General features: G+C 47.5%; 1 protein-coding gene across 2 annotated transcripts in view; it reads right to left on the bottom strand.

The window, feature by feature from the left end:
- Nucleotides 1-16,196, bottom strand: part of LOC144176169 (protein Dr1-like) — an 85,811-nt gene extending 69,615 nt beyond the window's left edge. Inside the window, exons 1-3 of one of the 2 annotated variants that reach the window (XM_077705199.1) lie at nucleotides 16,064-16,196; nucleotides 15,406-15,500; nucleotides 2,851-2,937 (exon numbers count right to left, since the gene is read on the bottom strand). In XM_077705199.1, the coding sequence (XP_077561325.1) occupies nucleotides 2,851-2,937; nucleotides 15,406-15,442 (124 nt within the window). In that variant the 5' untranslated portion in view covers nucleotides 15,443-15,500; nucleotides 16,064-16,196. The remainder of the gene's footprint in view (nucleotides 1-2,850; nucleotides 2,938-15,405; nucleotides 15,501-16,063) is intronic. The other variant, XM_077705200.1, reaches the window with a different exon arrangement.
- Nucleotides 16,197-20,678: the final 4,482 nt, after the last annotated feature.

Here is a 20,678-nt window from a genome sequence, read left to right as displayed (position 1 = left end):
GAGGACTTTGTTACATTGACTTCTATGGCTAGCTGACGGGGAATTGGAAATATTTCGTTGAAGCGGAAATTTCGTTGAAGCGGACTTCGTTGTAGCGGGATTAGACTGTAGTATGTTGGCTGTTTTTTGTTGAATAGGCAAGCACCGGATGATAAAAAAAACTTTTCCAGCAAGTGGCCCCGGGTATCTGTACGTTTAGACACCCAGAGTTCACAACGAACATTAAGATCCCCTAGTAACGAAAAAGGTGGTGGAAGTTCGTCTACTAGAGACTCAAAATCTGAACTTGATAGGTAGTAGTCAGGAGGAATGTATAAGCAGCAGACTGTTAATAGCCTATTAAAAAATATTGCCCGGACAGCCACTGCTTCAAGAAGAGTAGGTAACTGAAGGAATTGACAGGGGACATTTTTGCAGGACAATCGCTACACCAGCACAGGAGTGAGTGCAGCTGTCTCTGTCTTCCATCCTAAACAGTGCTTAACAACACAACGACGAGGAAGAGGGGACACAAGACGGCGCTTCCTCTTCCTCGTCGTTGTGTTGTTAGGTGCTGTTTAGGATAGACGGATACCAACTAGCCCAGCTGTCGATTCTGTTGTCTCTGTCTTTCCCGAATTCTGTGTATTGAGTGAGGAAGTTGGTTTGTGTGGGTTTCAGGTGTGTTTCTTGTAGGCACATGATATTCGGCTGATGTTTGTGGAGGATTTCATAGATGTCATCGAGGTTTTTCATTAGGCCCCTACTTCCATTGCATTATACTTTGGGCTACCAGAAAAGCCTAGGAGGTTACGGGGCTGTGTACGGGGTTCTCTGGGCGATGCTACCTACGTCACTGTTCCTGTATCAGGGCCCGTGACTCAAGGAGCTTGGGGTTTTTTTCCCGCGGCCAAAACTGCCGCAATGCTCTTTTGACGACTGGGATGCAGGCCGAGATGGCGTAGTATCCATGTCGTCATCGAAGTTTTCAAACGTTGACGAGATGGAGGTCTTGCGACACCCACCCTGCAACGTGTTTGATGGATTGGCAGGGGATCCTACCACCACCTAGTGTGATATGTTGGACATGGCTGCGGAAGAAGGGCCTCCCGCCTCCACACCCATCAGCACCTTTTTCGGCGGCTGGAGTGTGTGGAGTGGCACCCGAAACGCCAGTTCCAATGGTTTTTTTTTGTTGTGGTGCAACACCTGCAACCACAGCCGGAGTTGCAACAGTGTTTTGGGCTATCACAGGCAGCACCTCGGCGGACTTGAGTACCCGCAGAAACCACATGCCGCCCTATTCCCCGGGCGGGCTGCATCGGCATAGCTCCCTGAAGGGAGCAGTGCATGCCATTTATGCGCTTGTGGGAATGACAGATTTTGGGTCACTTTGAGGTTGATGATCTCTTTTTCTTTGAATTTCTGGCAAGAGTGAGAATATGCTGCGTGGGGTCCACAACAGTTGCTGCACTTGAACTGTGTTGTTTTGCACTCGTCAGTCAGATGGTCGTGTCCGGTGCACTTAGCACACATTTGTTTCCCTCGGCACCCATTGGTTCCATGCCCATACCGTTGGCACTTAAAGCAACGGTGCGGGTTGGGTATGTACACTCTGGTCTTGCAGTGGATAAAGCCAGTGTTGACAGACTCTAGCAAAGTGCAACGATCAAAGGTTAATATGATGTGCCTTGTCTTTATTTCCTTTCCGTCACGTCTCATTGTGATGCGTCGAACAGCGGTTACCCGCTGCTCGCGCAAACCTTCAAGGAGGTCCGAGTCAGTTTCATTTATCAGTTCTGCGTCGGAAATGACACCTTGGCAGCTGTTGAGGGTGCGATGGGGAGTTATATCAAAGTCGGCTAACTTTGTTAGCTTCAGAATGGTGTTCAATAGGTCCTTGTTGTTCGCTTCGATAAGCAGGTATCCAGAGGTTAGTTTTTTCGCTTGGTAGTTTTTGCCTACGAGACTTTCTATAAACTTTGCTACTAAGAACACAGACCTGCTGGTAATGGGCGTTGCCTTATCAGCTGCCTGCATTATTAGAAAGCGTGGAAAGTTGTCGGGATTGGTGAAAAGCAGGTTTGAAGTAGGCTTGAAAATTGCTTCGGTGAGGGCCCTTTTTGAGGCCAGATCCTTTGAAGAGAGGGGTTTTGAGAATACCATGCACCATAGTATAAAGCAGGGGACCGGGGTTCTTTCTTCATTTACCTTACTCTGGTAGTCAGTGAGGTCCCGGAGCTCCCTGCCTGGTAGACAGACAGGCAGCCCATCGGCCGGAGCTTGACCAAGGCTCTGACGGCCACCGTTTACGGCTTCTCCCCTTCACCTTTCAACACTTCGCCACGGTTGGACACAGCTTATGTATGGGAGCTCGGGGTCCGCAGTGTTGCTGCTCACCGTCACCATGAACACTCAAGGTGCCCCGTGCGGGGTGCAACACTGTTTTCTTCTTAACAGTGCACCAAGCTAACAGACCTGTCCTGTTTGACCCCACTGTGAGAGTGGCATTTATTTTGCTTTCACATTTTGCCAACTTGTTAGTGCCACAGGCACTGACGGCAACTTCCCCCTTCTTGAAATGACCCATTCGTTTCGTAACCTACCCAGCTGAAAGCACCGAGGATAATCCTGTTCGTAAGAGGAGAAAGTACGGGGACTTTAGGTAACCAATATACCCATCCCTTCTCCACCACAAATCCGGGTGCAACAAAACCACACACGTGACCACCGCAGCCAACCAAGGCACTCATTGGAACCACCATGGCACCGCATGCACCCTCCCATGACTGGGCCACCACAACCCTCTGTCTCCCTCCCTAAAGCCTGCCCAACAGACGTGCCCACACGCACCCTTCTTCCAATACATACCACTCTCGGAACTCCGCTTCGGAACGTGACGCACGCCCGCAACCCCCCTCTTGGCAACGCTTTGCTCACTGTCTACTGCCACGACACCTAACCAGTGGGGTGGGGAAGAAAAATGAAAACGCAACAGCTGGATAAAAATTAGAGGAAACTTCTCCTTTTTAGCCTCACAAGGTTTTTTTTTTGTTTTTTTTTGCAATGAATAGCACAAAATTTGCATTATTTCAAGTTTGAAGATACTCACTGAAGCAAAAACACCACAGCACCCAACTCTGCATCTCAAAGAACAGGGTGGCTTTTTTTCTATTACATGTGCCATATTTAAAGCGCTCTGTAGATGTGCCCCAAGAAGTAAATTGAGCACGGGTTGGAGAGATGTGCCTAGCCAGCAACCTCTAGTGATTTTTTTAAGAGTCATTCTATAATAAAATCGGGCCACACATATTCTATTTATGGTGGCAGCCGTATAAAATAGAAATTATTCTAATTTCACAAAGCCGTGCTCAGTTTACTTTTTGTGGCACCTGTACATGCACAAGTTCCTGCGGTAGTTACCAAGTTTAGGACCCCCTCTAGAGTTGGGCAACCTACCTCCAGTGTTGCCAGTTTTACATCTCGCCAAAAGGAGCTGTACGTCCTGGCTGCACAAGACGCCATGCTTTTGAATACAGGCTTCCCACCAGAGTCATGGTCAAAATATTCCACTTGCTATGCCACCCAGTGATGCTACAGATGGAGAGGACTCGGCAAACAGTGAAACCCAAGACGTGTGGATGCAAAAATGTGGCTTGTATTATGGAAAGCAAGCGAGACATTTTGCCCTGTGCACGCCATGGTTTCGGGTAACCAAGCTGTGCCGAGAAGAGAACCCACAGGACTTGGCAACCAATATGGTATCCCTTATAACCCACAGTGGATGCTGTTGACCACGACTGGTTCTGTGCGTTACGACCTGCTTAGTGGCCCACATTTGCTTGTTCAATAAGGGCTACGCAGCGCCAGAACTAAAAGAGGCAAACAAAACCGAGTGGCTTTCTCATCCACTATTCATCAGCTATATGCAATTGTTATTTTATTATAGGCAATAGCCGGCTCCAAATTGACCAGTACGTTCTAGGTACCAATCAGTAACGGTCAGTACCGATTCGTGTGACCAGTGCATTTCATCCCACAAGACGCCAGTAGCACAGCATGTAAAGAGAACCTGAGCATTATATTCAGCCCATAGAGTTAATACTACTGACTCTAGAGGAAAAGCTGCCCGGCCAGCCCGCACATTGAAACAGTGCAACACCCGGTCGTAGACATGATGCCACCCTCAGGGCGTTGCCTGCTGTCTTTTTGCCTACTAGAGTTGGCGGCAGTAGTGGGTATTCACCTAGTAACCAACGCATTCTATCATGGCAGCCACCGTTGCTGTGAGTGCGCCGTGAAAACTTTGCTGTGCAGAAACGTTGTATGAAGTTTTTCCTGTGGTAGGTAGCAAACTTTTGTGCCATGCTGCCGCGTTAGATGCAGTTTTGCATTCTCCGCAACTGAGAAGGGTAGCGCGTAGATTAGCGGGTACTTCGTACGCTTGGAGAGGTAGCTTGTGCGGGTGCGTCAGGGGAGTTCGGTCGTCGCTTCAGAGTTGAGTGGACGTGTTTTTTCGTGCTCCCGTGCTTCGGAGGGGCTTCATTTCAGCGGCCCGTTGCAAGCGCGGGCCGTTGGATGTTGCCCGGCTTTCGCTCTGCTGGTGTGGGCGGTCGAGTGCCAGCTCCCGCTCCCCCCCCCCCCCTCCCCCTTCCCCCCCCAGTACCTGTCTCCAAAACGGTTGGGACAGCCGCAGACTTCACTCTTCGTCGCACCAAGCTCGCCTCCGCGCTTCACCGTTCCCTTCGAGGTTTCTCGTCTCCCGGACGCAGCATTACGCCAGCCAACAGTGTTCGTGGCGCGTTGTGTGCGACGGAATCGACCACAGTGGAACTACTCTTCTCTACTCTTTCCTCACTTTTCTAATCTTTACTTTTCTCTCTCTCCTATCCCATTTCCCCTACTATTCCCGCTTCCGGACTGTGTTATTTGCAGGCGAGCTCCCATGAGAGCTTAATAATATCCCCAGTCCATTTATTTTCCTTCTTCCTTTAAAAATAAATCACTTCCCCCTGATTGCTTTTTTCCCCTGATTTTTTTCCTGGTGGCTTCCCCTGTATTCGTGCATGCGCTGTTTCTGTATATATCATTTTGTGTGTGGTAAAAGAGTTCAGTTGATATCCAGCGCTAGTCCTGTGAAGTCTTTTCTTGGTTGTCCCGTCTTTACAGCGCTATTTTAACATGTTTCACACTCCTCCCCCCTCCCCCCTTTATGCGTCAGCTGATTGTTTTCACAATCTATTGAGGTGCTCTTTGCTAAACAAACACGCTTTCTGTGCCTGTGCCTGTATACGAGGCCTCTGCAGCACGTGTGTCAACTTTTTTCTCCAGTTGAAATGCTTTTAGGTAGTGGCCCTTGCATTAGCTTAGATTCAATAACCGTGAAATACCCAAGCCTAATATTACTATGTTATGTGCATCATGAAACTCACTCAAGAGATTTTCCCTTTTTCTAGGTACGCTTAGAAGATTTGTCATTGATTGTATGCTTGGGGACGTCACACAAGATACATGATTAATGTTGTCAGGTTACATTAGGTCGCAATTAATCTATTTAATAGCAGCTTAAACAAAATCTCAACAAAAGCAAATCAGAGACTAGAAGATATCATGTAGAACGCGAATTTCCATTCTGGGTTTGTGGAACTATAGCTTTCAGTACTTCCAACTACAAAGAAAGTAGTGCAAGTGTCCATTAGTCGCTGCAGGGCTCTTTACCTTTTAGAATTTCATGCCCCCTCTCCCAGAATAGAGAAATAGGAAAATTGTGTGAGGAACTAACTATTTCCAGCAAAGCTATTGCAGGTTTAAAGCCAATAAACAGACAGGGTAAAAAGCCAAAAAACCTTTTTGAAGAAAAAACAATTTCATGATAAAAAAAAACCTAAGCACAGGAGAACGAAATAAACAAATACAAGCAGAGGCAGCATAAAAGAGCAAAAAAATGAACACACAAAATGAAATTCTACGAGGCAGTTAGTCACAAAAGCTTGCCACGAAGGAGCAGACATCTCAGGAGAAATTTTTAAAAATTAGAAATTATGTACCCTATTTACATTATGTACACAGAAAATCAGACATATTTCAGTGGTTTTAGACAAGATGGAGCTGAAGTAGCCAAATCAGTTCTTGCCTTGAAGAAGCAGATTGAAGTGAATAAGAGAGAAAAACAGTCACAGGTGCTGTAGGGGTGTTACCAGCATGCAGAATCCTTCGTTTGCCCATTTTGTCATTTTGCCTGCTTGTTTTATGCCTATCTTTTTTTCGCCCATGGTGCTGTCTTTGTACTGGCCATTTCCAAGCCATGTTTTTTTTTTCTCCCGAATTTTTTATCCTTTATTTTAGGCCTGTCCTTTCCTTTCCTTTCAAGTTTCCTGTTCCCATTTCCACATGCAGCACAGCCAGCTGGACAGTTCTTCTTTCCTTGGTTAACCTCCCTAGCTTTCTTCTACAGTTTCTTCCTTTCTTTGAAGTCGCACATTAGGTCATCTTAGCCTTGCTCTTACCATCACAAACTTCCCTAGAGGTCTGGTGGTATTACTGGTGGTGAAATAAAATTTGTTGGATGAGAATTGCTTGTACATATGTCCCTCTTGCTTTTTCTGTGTTTATTTTTGCTTGTTCTGGCAGCCAAAGAGTAATGTACGTATGAAAAGTAACTTGTGCGCAAGATTTTATTGGGCTCAGCTTGCACAAACAACGTCTCACACCTCAAACAAAACCAGTGGAAGGATGAGAAGGCAAGGCTGGCAATGTCAACTTTCTTTTTTTCGTTGCCGGAATTGCAACACAGAATATGTTCTATGGTGTGAAGCACATAATACACGGGCTGATGGCATTGTGATGGCCCATTATTTTTTATGAAAATAAGAATGCTGATGACCACAATCTGAATGAGCATTAGCCAGAACTTTTATAATCAACTACAGCAGGGGTTCTCAAGCATGTCGGTCCCAGGGAACCCTGCTAAGTTCCGTTAAGTGCAAAGGAACCCCCCCCCCCCCCCCCTCCCGCCATTTTTCATTCCGTTCATGCTACATTAACGTGCAATAAATTCAAAAGCAAGCAAGGGTATCGTTTTTTTTTTTTTTTTGCCGTCGACTTTACGCGAAAGCGTACGCTAGCGGCACCTATCTCCAAACAGGAGAAATGCGCATGGGGGTAATATAAGGCCGAGATTCAGGTGCAATAATTTAACCACGTGGCCCATTTTCGAAGTCTGGCTGGCTACAAGCTGCTGGCGATATTTATTGCGCAGCTCGCGCGTTTCTGTTATGCGCCGAGATGTGCTTACTGACACTCGGGCGGAAGTAATGGGGGTTCCTTAGATCGATCGCACCTCAAGTTCACCATATTATACTTTGCGACTGCGGAACCAGGAAAAATTTATCAGTGGCTCGCGGAACCCTGAGGAGGGGCCTGCGGAACCCGGAGGTTCCGCGGAACCCACTTTGAGAAACCATGAGCTACAGCATTACTGGAACCCAGCTTCGGTAATGCGACTTCGTCATCATCCTTGTTGCTGTAAGCACGCTGGAATGGAAGCGTGGAAATTTCACAAGGTCTGGTGTGACACCTTTGTGGCCACCGGTTTGATGTTGGCATAAATGAGAAGGCTGTGCTACACATATCGAATTCCTTCCTTCTACCGCGTATCGCATTCGCATATCGCATTCCTTCCTTTTAGCTGGTGTATACAGCTGAAGATTGACTGATTGATTGATTGATTGTGGGGTTTAACGCGCCGACGCAACGCAGGCGATGAGGCGCACCGTAGTGGAGGGCTCCGGATTAATTTTGACCACCTGGGGATCTTTATCGTGCGCCGAAATCTCGTACACACGGGCGTTTTTGCTTTTCGCCTCCATCAGAAAAACGGTATATATACAGCTGAAGAACGCCTCCAGGTGGCCCTGGCTGAACCGATACAGGCAGATGAACTGCCGCAAATAATAAAATTGAGAGTTCAATTTATTGTTGGCTTTCTTAATGACTGCCATATGCAATGCACATTAAGTGTCTGAATACTCTATATTAGCAATCGATAGTCTCATGCTAGGCAGTCTGATTCACCTGCAATAGTTATGTTTGGCAGCTATCTCAAAATTAGCCACTATGATTGAACTAATGAGTGGCAATAGCAATTTATAGGTACACTCAAATTAATTTACTTTTCAAGGGAGACGTATATCCTTCGTCGACTTCGCCTTGCACAAAATACATGACGGTCCCATCGCGACCCAAGAAAGCGCATATGTGTTACCTCAACATGCTCCCTAGGCAGTTTCTGTCGACAGACAGATTTCCGGCCGAAACTGCAGGCATTGCAGGCAAAGCCGCCTGCAGGCGGGGTGGTCCTGATAATGGACCTCTCCCGGGGTACGTCACGCGGAGGCCGTGACGTCACGGAAAGCGCACGTGCAGGGTGTGGCCAGAAGGGTGGTTGGCAAAACATTCGGACCGGCGCGCGGGGCGTATGCAGTGAGGCTGCATTAGAAGCGCGCAAAAGTGGAGTTTTTGTTTATGTGTTGGCTTTTCTGATGCCGGTGGGCTGCTGCGCTCTCGGCTACGCAAATCTTGCGAGCAGAATCAGCGGCATCAGACTTTTCGGAGTCACCAAAGAGGTAAATTCGGCGTGTATTGTGGACGCGCAATGTGCCGAAGAGGCCGGCAGCCAAAGCAGTGACATGGTCTGCTCTTACTCAGAGCAACACTTCCCATTCTTGAACTTCTGCTGTTCTTCACAGCGCAGTCATACCGTCTACACTGGCAGTCCGCGCTGATTTGTGCCATGAAATGATGCTGTTTACCAACCATCTGCTATCATGCAGCACGAGCAGAAATTTGGTCAAGTGAAATAGTGCCGGGAGTGGGGGGCAGAGGGAAATTTTCTTGCTGCGAAATATTGTCATGTTTTGAGGAGGTAGAGAAGTGTATCAAAAACACAATGAATGCCGAACCTTCTTAGGCGACGCGAAATATATGTTTCGACGAGGGATCCGTGATAGCCGCCTTCCGCCAGATCGACAACGATAAGTTTGGTCGTATGGGGGGATCTGTTCAAGACGAATGAAATTCATTGCTTGCAAGTGCAATAAATTTTTACCCTGATCAATTAAATTCTGCCTTGAGGATGCGGCAAGACAGAGATGCTTGCCAGGCTCACATGTAGCATCGTGCCTTCGGCGCGAGATGGGCCGCTCACGCGACTCGAAAAAACTCGAAAAATGTGTTCACCCTAAGCGAACAAACTCAGTGAATGTATTCTTTTGTTGCGGCCTCCCAACGCCGGCGTATGCAGCGGGCGTACAAGGACACTAACTAATGAGTACTGAAAATTATTTCACTGCGCGGTCGCAAGCTATACGGACTAACCATATGTGGCTGCTATGTTACTCTCACAATGACGGTGAACCATTTTGCAATTTCACTGGGGGAAAAGGTAACAAATCAATCGGTCAATCACGTAGAGAATGACATCATCGCGATATTTTTATTGGAATAATTTTTGGCTTTTGCTCTTCGTATTTTTGCTTTGTTGCTGCTTATTTTACTTTTTAATTCTTTCATGCTTTACCTTTCATTTTTCCCCTCGACATGAAATCGTGTGTACGCCACTGTCTCCGGGCGACGCAAAGGGACCAAGAACAGGGAGCGTATACGCTGCCTGAGGCACAGCGCTTAGCTTAAGCGGACCTCGAAAGCAACAATGAATGAGCTTTCCTAGGTATGTGTCCGAACACAAAGAATCTTAAAAAAACATCCTTGGAATGCGTCACAACAGCACCAACCTTCAGAATGACTCGTTTAGGCTGTTCTGTCGCGCACTGATTATCCGAAAGTGTCGCCCTTCAGTTGACATTTCGGTAAACGAAAGTGTTGCGGAGGTTGTAGATGCGGAAAGCTACATGGAGGTGCGACGGCCACAGCTAGGATAGCTAGACCCCACCTGCAATGTAGGCGGCCAGTGACGGCCCGAACCAACGGCACATTGTTCCTTTCGGGCGCCGCGCGGCCAGGCCGGCCCGTCGGCGCAGGTGCGTTCTGCCAACCGCCACCGCACTTCGTGGCCGCCAGCAGGCGCCACCCGTCGCGCACGTGCGCTTCGTGACGTCACGGTGTTTACATACAGGGAGAGGTCCATTGGGCGTGAACAGAAGTGGCCGTTTCCGTTCATTGGCGAAGGCACCCAGGGAAAGACAATTTTTCTTATCGATCCACCACACGGGTGCCCATCTCACATGAATGAAGTTTACTCCTGCTCTACCTCCTCTGTGCAGGTATATACATGGGCCATATGAGAGTAGAGGTGCAAGTAGACATAATACAACAACGTCGCTGATCCACCGAGTTTAAGAAATGTGTCATGCAAAGCATCAAATATATTCTCGAAAATTTCAGATTGCATGTTTCAGCGATCGAAGGAGCATGCACAATCGCACACACGCATACAGGAGATTTCTGCACCTACATTCGGGATTACCTTTCGGCTTCGCCTTGTCGTTTTCTAGGAAACCACCTTATTGTGCAAATAAAGTTACCAGTATTATTATTAGTTGGCGGTTGTTTCATCTCTCACTCAAGTAAAACACCGTTCAGTGAAAGTATAACAGCACTCGTAAACAAGAGCCTAGTTATACGCTAGGCATAATAAAATGTTTCGTACATTTGGTTGTTTTTAATTTACGAATCACATACGGTCAAAAGGAGCCGATCTGCCCAGCAATGTCTCGCGTAACATGATATGACCGGCTGACGGCGAGTTCAAATTGGCAGCAGCCACTACGGACATGTAGAGAAGGTGTCCTTGAAGATAGGCGGCGGCGGCGGCGGCTTTATTCCGTATCGTCGGCAGTCTTCGCAAGCAACGAAGTGACACAGCAGACACTAAGGTGTGTTAGAGTGAACCTTTTTAAATTACCCCCCCATGACTGACGCTCCTCACAATATACCGAAACTGAATTTGGTGCCTCAGCCCGACGTCCTCTTTTTGCTTAATATTTCATTTATTTTTGTTCGTCAAGCATGAATGCTTCAAGAAAACTAATAAAAAGCATACAAACCCGTTAAAAAAAACTCAGTTATTGCCATAAAAGTTGCCTAAATTTAGCTTAGGGCCCTAAATTTGTGCCTCATTTTCAAGAAAAATTGTTAGCCATTTCTTCAACTACTGATCTGGCAACTACAGCGTGGCATCATGGCGGCATCCGTGTTTAGACACATTTTTGAGCCAGCTTTACCCGCCTGATTCAGCCCCACGTGACGCAGCATGCCACCCCTAGCCCGCCCCACGCGGGCTCCTGTAGGCACCGGCTGTGCGAGCAAGCCGTTGTCTACAAAGCCACTCAAGCTCTCAACGAAGGGGGACTAATCTTAAACCTACCACTAAAACCCTCAGGGTCCCAGCATAGAATGAAAAATCCAGGAACCGCTTTTGTTTCCCCCCTTATGTGCGACGAAGCTCCTCCCCTTCCCCCCATGCTGGCCAGCCTGAAGATCCTACACAGGGAGCCGCTGGCCATCCATCGTTTCAGTAAGGTTAAGAACGTGACACACAGGGTTGCGACCATCAGTGGAAAGAAGGGTGCCTGCCCACTGTGCCCCAATGTCCAATGTTGCGTACGGTGCAAGCCAGACTTTGCACCCACTCCATCGGATTGAACACAACGCTCGGGCCTGGGCACAGCTAGCTAACGGGCTCATTTCTTTGGAACGGTGACCCCTCATCATCTGCCAGCCAAAGTGGACCTGTGATGAGCCTGTGGCATCCCACACTCAGACCAGGGAGCATGTGATGCCCAAGCAGACTGTTTGCCAGGGAAGAACCTTGCGCAGCACGTTCCCAGCACAGTTCTCACTCTTGCATCAGAGAGCAAGGTCGATTGGGAATGCACATCAAAGGTCCATGCGGTGGAGATCGGAATGAGCGAATGCACGGCAACTCATTCCCATTTCTGAGACACTCCTTGCACGGAAAACAGCCACTCCACTGACAAAAACCAAGCTTCAGCTTCTCGGGATGTTCTGTTCTGCCTTACCTTCACAAAATATTTCAAGTGGTGACTACAATGTAAGGACAGCCAGCTGTTTTTTCCCTTCCTGTTAATGCTTGCTTGAGAGAGAAAAAAAAAAAAAGCTTTCACCTCATGTTTGCAGTCTACGAGGTATCAAAAAAAAAAAGTTACACTTAAAGGGACCCTGCAACACTCTTTGAGCAGTGCAAGTAAGCCTGCGCGACATTTAGCTTACACTGCCAGGAATAGCTAAACCAAATATTACATGTGCCCGTGAAGCAGTGAGCGTGCAAATCACCGTGAAAGACGCAGAAAAACCAACCGCGCTCTCTGCAGTTCTCATTATGCACCTCTGGCATGGCCTAAATGACGTCATTGAGGCCATGGCTGTCCATTGGTTGCCACTGGTCAACTTGGCGGCTTATTTCTCACATTTCCTAAGACGATCCGCCATCGTCGGCGCTGTGTGCGCACCTCTCCTATGCCCAAACCTGTAGGCACAGTTTTGCCGTTTCTTTTGTGTTTTGAGTGCGCGCGGAACTTATTTATTGCTTCAAAAACGCCCTACCAGCCCGAGCGCGTGCTTGCGAGCACGCAGCCATGCCAGCATTTTTAGTGGCACCAGACCGGTAATACACCCCTCCACGTTGCGAAAAAAATGGAGAAAACTCCGTGGCCTGTGACATATCGAAGGCTACGGAAGAGAACGCTGCAAGCCACGCCCCTCTTCGGGAGAGAGCACGCAGCTTTCGTCGCGTTGTCCGCAGTCGAGTTGAGAGGGAACGATTAAGCGTGATTTCTCATCGTGCGTAGTTTCGGTTATAGCGAACAGATTTTAATCATTCTTGCAGTAGGAGATTGCTGGAACAACAGACTTTACCGCAAAATACATTCCTTGTAGTCGATGGTAAGTGCTGCAGGGCCCCTTTAAGTACAAAAATTCGCTACTGTCCAATTGGCAATTTGGTGCCCAAACTGTCTTTGGAACCTACGACAAACAATATGACCCAGTAAGTGACTTCGGCAAATGAAAGCAAAGTGCTTCAAGAACCTCTCCCAGGAATGTTCTGCGGCCCTTTTCCAAGTTTTGCCCCCTTCTGAGCACAAGCTCTGAGCCACACAACCTAACCGGTGAATTCCTCATTCATCAATTTGGCCCTTTTTTCACAACGCAAACACCTTTAAGGGGTGCAACAACAAAATTACACAGACCCCAAGCTGGGCGAAGAAATCTATCAATACCCTTTTTCTCTAAATAACAACTGTAAGTAAGAAAACTACAGCTGAATCTTGGGGGAAGTGGAAAGAGACCATCTCTACTGCTGTAACTGCATGGGGCCAGGTGCCAAACTAAGTTTAACTAAGTTTCTACCAGAAATGCCAGAGTCACTTATATAAACATGCGGTGACGGTACACTAGAGTTGGTTCTACCATGCAAATGCATACACTTGATTTCCGCACAGTCTTACAAATTCCAACATGAAAATTTCGTTACAGCATTGTCAGTTCCTGCATTCATCAGCACACCATTAATTAGTTCCATCCCTGTTACACTCGTCCAATGTATTCCCACAGACCTGTTAAAGGGGCATGCTTAAATGGGCTATGAAGACAAAACCCAAGTTTGTCTTATTCGAAAGATTTGGTATTTTATAGTGCCCTCAGCACTTCTCCAGCAGTAAACAATGCTTTATTCGATCAGACACTAATCAATTTAAGCCAAAATTTCCGTTCTCCCGAGGATAGTGTGTTTCATGACGTCGACAATAACCTATCCAGGGCAGGTTTATAAAAGACAAGTTAGTATAGTAACGCTGCCGCCCACGGCAAAAACATTTGTTGTTAGCCTTTACCATCTCCCTTCATAGATGGCAAAACGACACCACCGAAGAACCACTGTCTGCACAAGGTCTGTTTTCTTACCGGACTTTGTACCTCACTTATTGTAGCACTCGATGGTAATCGTGTCGTGAAATATTGTGTACGACTGGACAGGAAGGGTCACATAAGTGGCAGCGTCAAGTCAGACAAACCCAACGCACTTGAAGGCTGTGCAGCGTCGGCCCGCATAGCACGTGCCTTACACACTAGTGCATTTCTATGTCTAAGTGTTCATTCATTAATTCAATTGCTTAGCCCAACATTCTTACTACTAAAACAGAATGTGCACTAAATTTAAGTGCCAATAGCTCATTGCACAAGCTTATAATCCCTGTTAAACCCGTGTAATTTGCGTTGGATTTTATCGGCCTCAGCCAATCGCAACAAACTGCCCATGGTAAGTCATAGGTTCAGTGCAGAAAAGTAGCTGGTGTGTCACATTCCCATTCTCTGATTTCCTCATAATGCAGCTTACTTGATAGAAATTTGCGTTAAAAGTGGCGTTAGTGTTATTCTAACGAGGGAATCTTTCAAATGCAGTTTGCCTTAACGGCCCCTTAAGGCATTAGGAACATTGGTGCAATGTCATATGCATAAATAAACCGCCCTTACTGACTGAGTGAGCTCCCTTGAACTCGAACAGGAAATGCATCGACGAGGCCTTTTGAATACAACATTTATGCACAACAATCTCCAAGCCACGTTTTTTAATCGACCTTTATTTTGTGTACGCTAGAATGACTCAATTCTGCACCAGCATCCAGCGAAACCCGCAAGTTTACAAAGCTCCCCCCAGCCCCCCTCCCCGCCCACCAAAGAAAAAAAACAGCACAACTTCCGCACTTGGTGCGAGGTGCCCAGGGTCAATTAATTTGACCCCTATGCTTCGTAAATTGTCTCTAACGCCATTGCTAGCGACGAGTTAAAACACTAATCATTTGCAACGGACGTTGATTGTTTTTTAAGAGAGATTACTAACCCCTGTAGCCAGCGAACATAAACCGCGGTGTTATTACGCGCCATCGCGGAATAACGGAATTGCGTAGGATGAGGGGTATTGCTTAAGCCTCCGGGACGGTGCAAAATATTTGCGCATAAAAAAAATACAGAGGACGCCCATCGCGCAATAAAAAACAAAACAACGTGCACGTGGGATAACTTGCATTGGCCTCATGCACACATGGGCAGCACTGATTCATCACGTCGCTACACAATGCCCTCCACTGCAAAACATTTCGAAGCAAACACGCTTGTTCGTCGAAAGTACGCTACAAAAAAAAAAAACTACACTATTCCAACCAGAAAAGGAAAACACGCCCCCATAGAATGCGCGTGCCTTAGCGTGGAAAAAGGGCACGACGTAGAATTATGCACACAGCATGGAAAGCGGCAGTTCGAAGCAAAAAGTGTGTGTGTGTGTGTGTGTGTGTGTGTGTGCGTGTGTGCGTGCGTGCGTGCGTGCATACATACATACATAGAAAAAAAAAGAGGAGTGCTTTTCAAGCTATTCAAACAGCGAACACCACGCACCTTTTTTGAGAGCCATGTCGTTGTGTCTCGAGTTCATCGTAGCGTCAGCAGTCGGAAGCGACGACGACTTGTCCCTGCCGGCTGGTATCAACTATCTGCGCATTTTAAGGCGAACAGCCGCCAAACAAATATGTCACACAACAGCCGCGACGAAAGTGCACTACTCGCTAAACGGACGAGACGAGAATTTGAAATCACAGTGGGAAAACCGCGGAACAAGAGACGCCGCCGCAGCGTTCGTGCATTTCATTCGCTTTTCGCACGTGCACGCGTGGGGCCTGCATGCCGAATTAAGTGGTACTTATTCTCCGCCGAGCCCGCCAAGAGCATTCCGATCTGTTAACCTATTTAAAACAGGATTTGTTGCAACCATGGCGAAAAAGCCGCTTGAACTTGCGATACGCACCGAGCCTCACTCTGGGCCGTACGGGCCACGCCGTCGCCTCAGCTCCGCAACAACGACTAATTTGACGCATGCAAATGCTGCACGCGATCGCAGCCCGAAAGAACAGCGCGAGGTACTGTATTGCAGAAGCGCGAATGCGCTGGCATACTGGACGGCGTAAGCCTAACGCTTGGCTATATTCTGCGGCGTTTCGCTGCCGTTACATTCACTGCAGAGGCTTTAAAAGCGAACAGATCGAGTCAGGAAACTCACCGCTGTACTTCCAAACTAAATGGTACCCGATTAACAACGTCATAGGGAGACGACAAAATAACCCGTCGGAGGGGGTCAATCCGTGGTCCGCGGCGCTTTCCGCAATGTCAGCCATTTATTCTCTGACAGTCGTGCCCGAGATAGCTATTAAGTGGCGCCATCTGGAGCTGAAGATCGGAAACTGTGTTTACATATACTGACGACAGATGACGCTGCGTGTTCAAAAAAAAAAAGCAGGCATGTTGCCGTTCAAAAAAATTGGCCGCGTATCTGCTCCTTTCGTTGCAAATGTCGTCAAAAGACGATAGTCTTTATCGACTTTTGCCAAGTAAATGCCTCCCTTCGCTTTACCGCTCACCTCTCATGTTGTTCCTCTTGCGTCGCGCTCCTCCCAAGGTAAAGACACCAAAGGTTTGCTTAAATCATTTTAAATTTCCCGCGTTCCACTGCTCCAAACCGGGTGTCTCGATGCGAACGCTGCCGTACGGCGAAGACACGCGTTAATCGAGGCACCCTACTACAACGTTTATAAACCGCGTTTCCCTACTCCACGTGCGTTGCAAGCAGAACGTGGAAACTATCTAGTGGAGCCTTGCGTAACTGTTGCCGGTTGATTTCTTGAAATGGCGCCAGAAGCTATAGTGGCGCTGGCGACAGCAGGCGACGGCGGAGTAAATTCTTTTTCTGCAGTTGATGAAGTATTTAATTTCGCAAAAGTCAAACATGTTTGAATTTTAATAAAGGAACACTGCAAATATCACTTCTGTATTGATTTGTTGTCTCATATTTGCGTAATGTCTTGTTCTTCTTCAACAATGTTGACAAGTATGAACATTACACCGGGTTAAGACGGGTAGATTTAGCTGTGACTATACAAGACTATTGCGCAGGCATTGTTTTGCTTTGGCCGGGTGGCTGAATCGAGTCACAGACAGACAGACGGACGTACATACAGACACACAGACATACAGACAGACCAAAATTTCTGGGTTTAAGTAGCCCAAGAAAGACTATCGTCTTTAAAAAGTTGCGCCAATCGGCCAATCCACTCTACGAATGTGGTTGGAAAGCAAAGCTGTGAACGGCATCCACAACGATTACCCATGCGACGTCCTGTAAATTCAGCCACGTCACTCTAGAAATAGCGAAACCAGGGAGAAGTGAGATCACCCAGCCAAACCCTTTATGACTTCAAAGAGATATTCTTGGTAAGGTCAGTAAGGTTAATTCAATGATGATGCATGAACGGTGGTTGGTGGAGTTGTATTGGTGTAGCACATGAGTGGACACTTTTTTGTATAAAATTAAAAGGAAGCTCAAAGCCGGTGTCAGACGATCTCCCTTCTCCATCTCTGCCGCCGTGGACGGAGGCGACGAGATCGGCCGCAGAGACGAAGGAGGAGGACGAAAAAAAGAAGGAGGATTAGGAAAAGGAGAAGGAGGAGCACGAGGAGAAGGAGGAAGTACATCTATTGTAAGGGCCTTGGGTACTCGGTGAGGTAAGGCCATCCCTGTTCTGTGGTAAGGCGTTTATTTTACGACTAAGCCGTCTCGGAACACCGGTCCAGCAACCAACGAAGATGATGATCCGTCTCGTAGAAGACGAAGCCCAAGCAGCATTGGCCGATAGCCAATCATTGGACGCCCCTTGGCTTCCCTTTGGCTTCCGATAGCTTGGCCAGACGCCGGCCTGTACGCAAAAGCCATTCGTGGACAACGAGCGCTATACGACCGGCCTTGAGGACACGCATTGGCCGGTGTGCAAAAAATCACACTGGACAGCCGATAGCTTGGCCAGACGCCGGCCTGTACGCAAAAGCCATTCGTGGACAACGAGCGCTATACGACCGGCCTTGAGGACACGCATTGGCCGGTGCGCAAAAAATCACACTGGACAGCGCGCTCATTCAGACGTAATTTTTGATCATAAAATTTTATGAAGAGTAGTAGCCTATATGTGACGCAGGTATTTATGAGTGCCTTTACGCACGTCTTGGCATTTTCTTGTTAGTTGAATGACCACTCAAGTTCACTCAAAATATTACTGAAGTTTGCGTGTTTTTGAATTTGTTTTCACGCGCAGCGCACAACAAAAAAAGTAGTTCCAAATCATTTTCACGCGTGTGTCAAGTAGCACATTTAAATAAAAAGTATTGGCAGGTGTAAATGCCGACAGCCTTGCCTGTTGTTGCATATTGTTGCATGAAGTCTCACTGTAGAGCACTCGTGTGCGTTATTTTGCGTGTATACATGCGCACCCGGCGCGCAAGCAGCACCACTCGAGGGCAGCACTGCGGTCGTTGCCCGCGGCGGTTCCCCAACATGACAGATTACGACGGTTAGAGCGCGGTGAACAGGCCACAACGCAGCAAAAAGTAGTTACCTAAAGAGCCACAGCACCGTGCCACGAAACAAAGGATACTTAAACTAAAGTGCAGCTTATTCAAAACAGCGTGAGAGAGAGTGTTAAACGTTCAGTAGGAATTGGTCATTTGTGTGTCCTAACGCAACGGTGAACGTCGAACTACTTCAGCGTTGTGCCTTTGCGCGTTCTTTGAACCCGCGGCGGGTCAGGTGGACGGGCGCGTTGCACCGACGGCTCCGTCTCTTTTGTGGCATTGAAACTGCGGTAGTACTCGTGTCTGTGAGGTGCGTTTTGGTGTCGGTGGCTGTGTGGAGTATACCTGACTGGTGTAATAACATCGTTTGCCTGCTACGGCCGCCGCTGAAAACGTAAGTCACCATTTCATTTTTTCGCGGTGCGGGAGTGCTCGCGCTCGTTCCCGCCAAAACTTCAGCTGTCGTTTATAACTGGCGCTCGCGAGTGCTGCTTAGTGTTGTTGGTTCTTGCGAAGAAAAAAGTGGTCACATACATGTGCTTCCAATTGTGTGACGCCAGTTCTAGCTATCCTTTTTCCGGCTTTGTGTTTTCCGAACAAGCAGCCGTGCTCCCACTGCAGGTTCACGACGTTCAGCATGCGTTGAAGCAAGACTCGTGTGCAGTATAAGAGTTGCGGATGTATTAAGCTGGCTTAATTAAACTCTACCTATTAATGAAGCTTTCGTTTCATTATTTTCTTGAGCAACGTAAAGGTATTGTCGAGCGACCAAGTGGCTTCTCCGTCGCTCCGTCGGTTCCGTTCGCGTCTTGCGCGTCTGACGGGGCAGAAGTGAGCGAAGGCACAACAAAATTTCACGGAACCGCTGGCGTGTTGCTTTGTCTATTGTACTTTTTATATTACCTTGCGCGACTGCAATACGAGTGAAGCCCATTTTCGGTGAAATTCCGGAATGTTTTCTCAAGAACGAGCCAAGTAACTGCTACCGTAAAACGCAGTATTGAAAAATGAATAGTGCAGTACGTTTTATGTTTCATAGCGAGTGTTAACAAGCTAGAACTTTAGGCTGAATATTTTCACACGGACATGTGGTAAGGCTTGTATAGGTGCTGTATTTAGTAAGCAGCGTGAATTTAGCATTATAGTGAACTATTTTTTTTTTACTTATTACAGGCGCTACGACGCACAGGTGTTTCCCGTGGACAAGTGGCGGGTGCAGCAGTGACAAGCTTTCCAAGCTGGGCTATAGTGCTGTTCAACAACATATTGTGATCTTGGCACATCGGCGAATTACCGGGAATGAGGGTCCTGTTTTCATTTACCTGAATGCTTCTGTTTTGTAGGCATCTCAAGCAGTTAAACGAATGATAATTGGTTCGCGCTTCATGAGCAGCGCTTTCTAAATTTTTTTCTCGACTGTTGTGTTTGTGTTTGCTTTCTGTTTGTGTTCGTATTCTTGCTACTGTTCTTGCCACTTTGTGTTCGTATTCTTGCCACTGCCAGGTTTCTCGTATATTTGATGTGCATAATAAAAAAGCTACACAGAGAGACCCGGTGTGTTGCTCAATTGTTTTTGGCAAGTCACTTATCTATAATTGCTTCGCAAAGTTGATGCAGTTTGCTTATTGTGCCTCGCGGTCCCATTTCTGTTTATACATGTCATTGTACAGGAAATTATTTAACGAGTGCGCATTAAATAAATAATGCGCACTCGTTTAATAATTTCCTGTATACTGGCATGTATAAAGCAGAAATCGTGCCGCGAGGCAACTCATAAAATAAGCATTGGTCATAAGGACTGGCCACAAAGCCAAAAATGTGCATGGAAATAGCGTGGGGTCCACCCATTGGCATTATAATGGCAAGATACTTTGCCAAGCGTTGTCCAATATTGGCCTTCCAGGGCTTGGCCAATTGTTGGCTTGTCACCTTTCCCAAACACCAGCCAATATTGGCGGCCGAGGTATTGCCAAGCTCGGACACATTGGCCACTGATGAATTGCCATGCTTGGGCTTGGCAATTTCTGCTGCTTGGGAGCGTTCCTCGATGTGTTTGGTGATGGGGATAATGGAGCAGTGAACTAAATAATTTTCTACGCTTCGGAGCTTCGCGCTCACACTTATTCCCCCCGCCCGTCGAGGCGGCCTCCCGGCCGCAATCACGCGGAAGGACGACGATGGAACGGCTTGAGCCGAGACACGTGCACAATCTCGGTGCCACGGCATCGGCGGTCGGCAGGTGGAGTTACGGGGGTTATGCGGAAGTTGACCGGTGG

The sequence above is a fragment of the Haemaphysalis longicornis genome, unplaced genomic scaffold (genome assembly GCF_048455015.1).
Source record: "Haemaphysalis longicornis isolate Haplotype H1 unplaced genomic scaffold, Haemaphysalis longicornis Haplotype H1 scaffold_1, whole genome shotgun sequence".
Classification (NCBI taxonomy): Eukaryota; Metazoa; Arthropoda; class Arachnida; order Ixodida; family Ixodidae; genus Haemaphysalis; species Haemaphysalis longicornis.
This window is presented reverse-complemented; position numbering and strand designations above follow the sequence as displayed.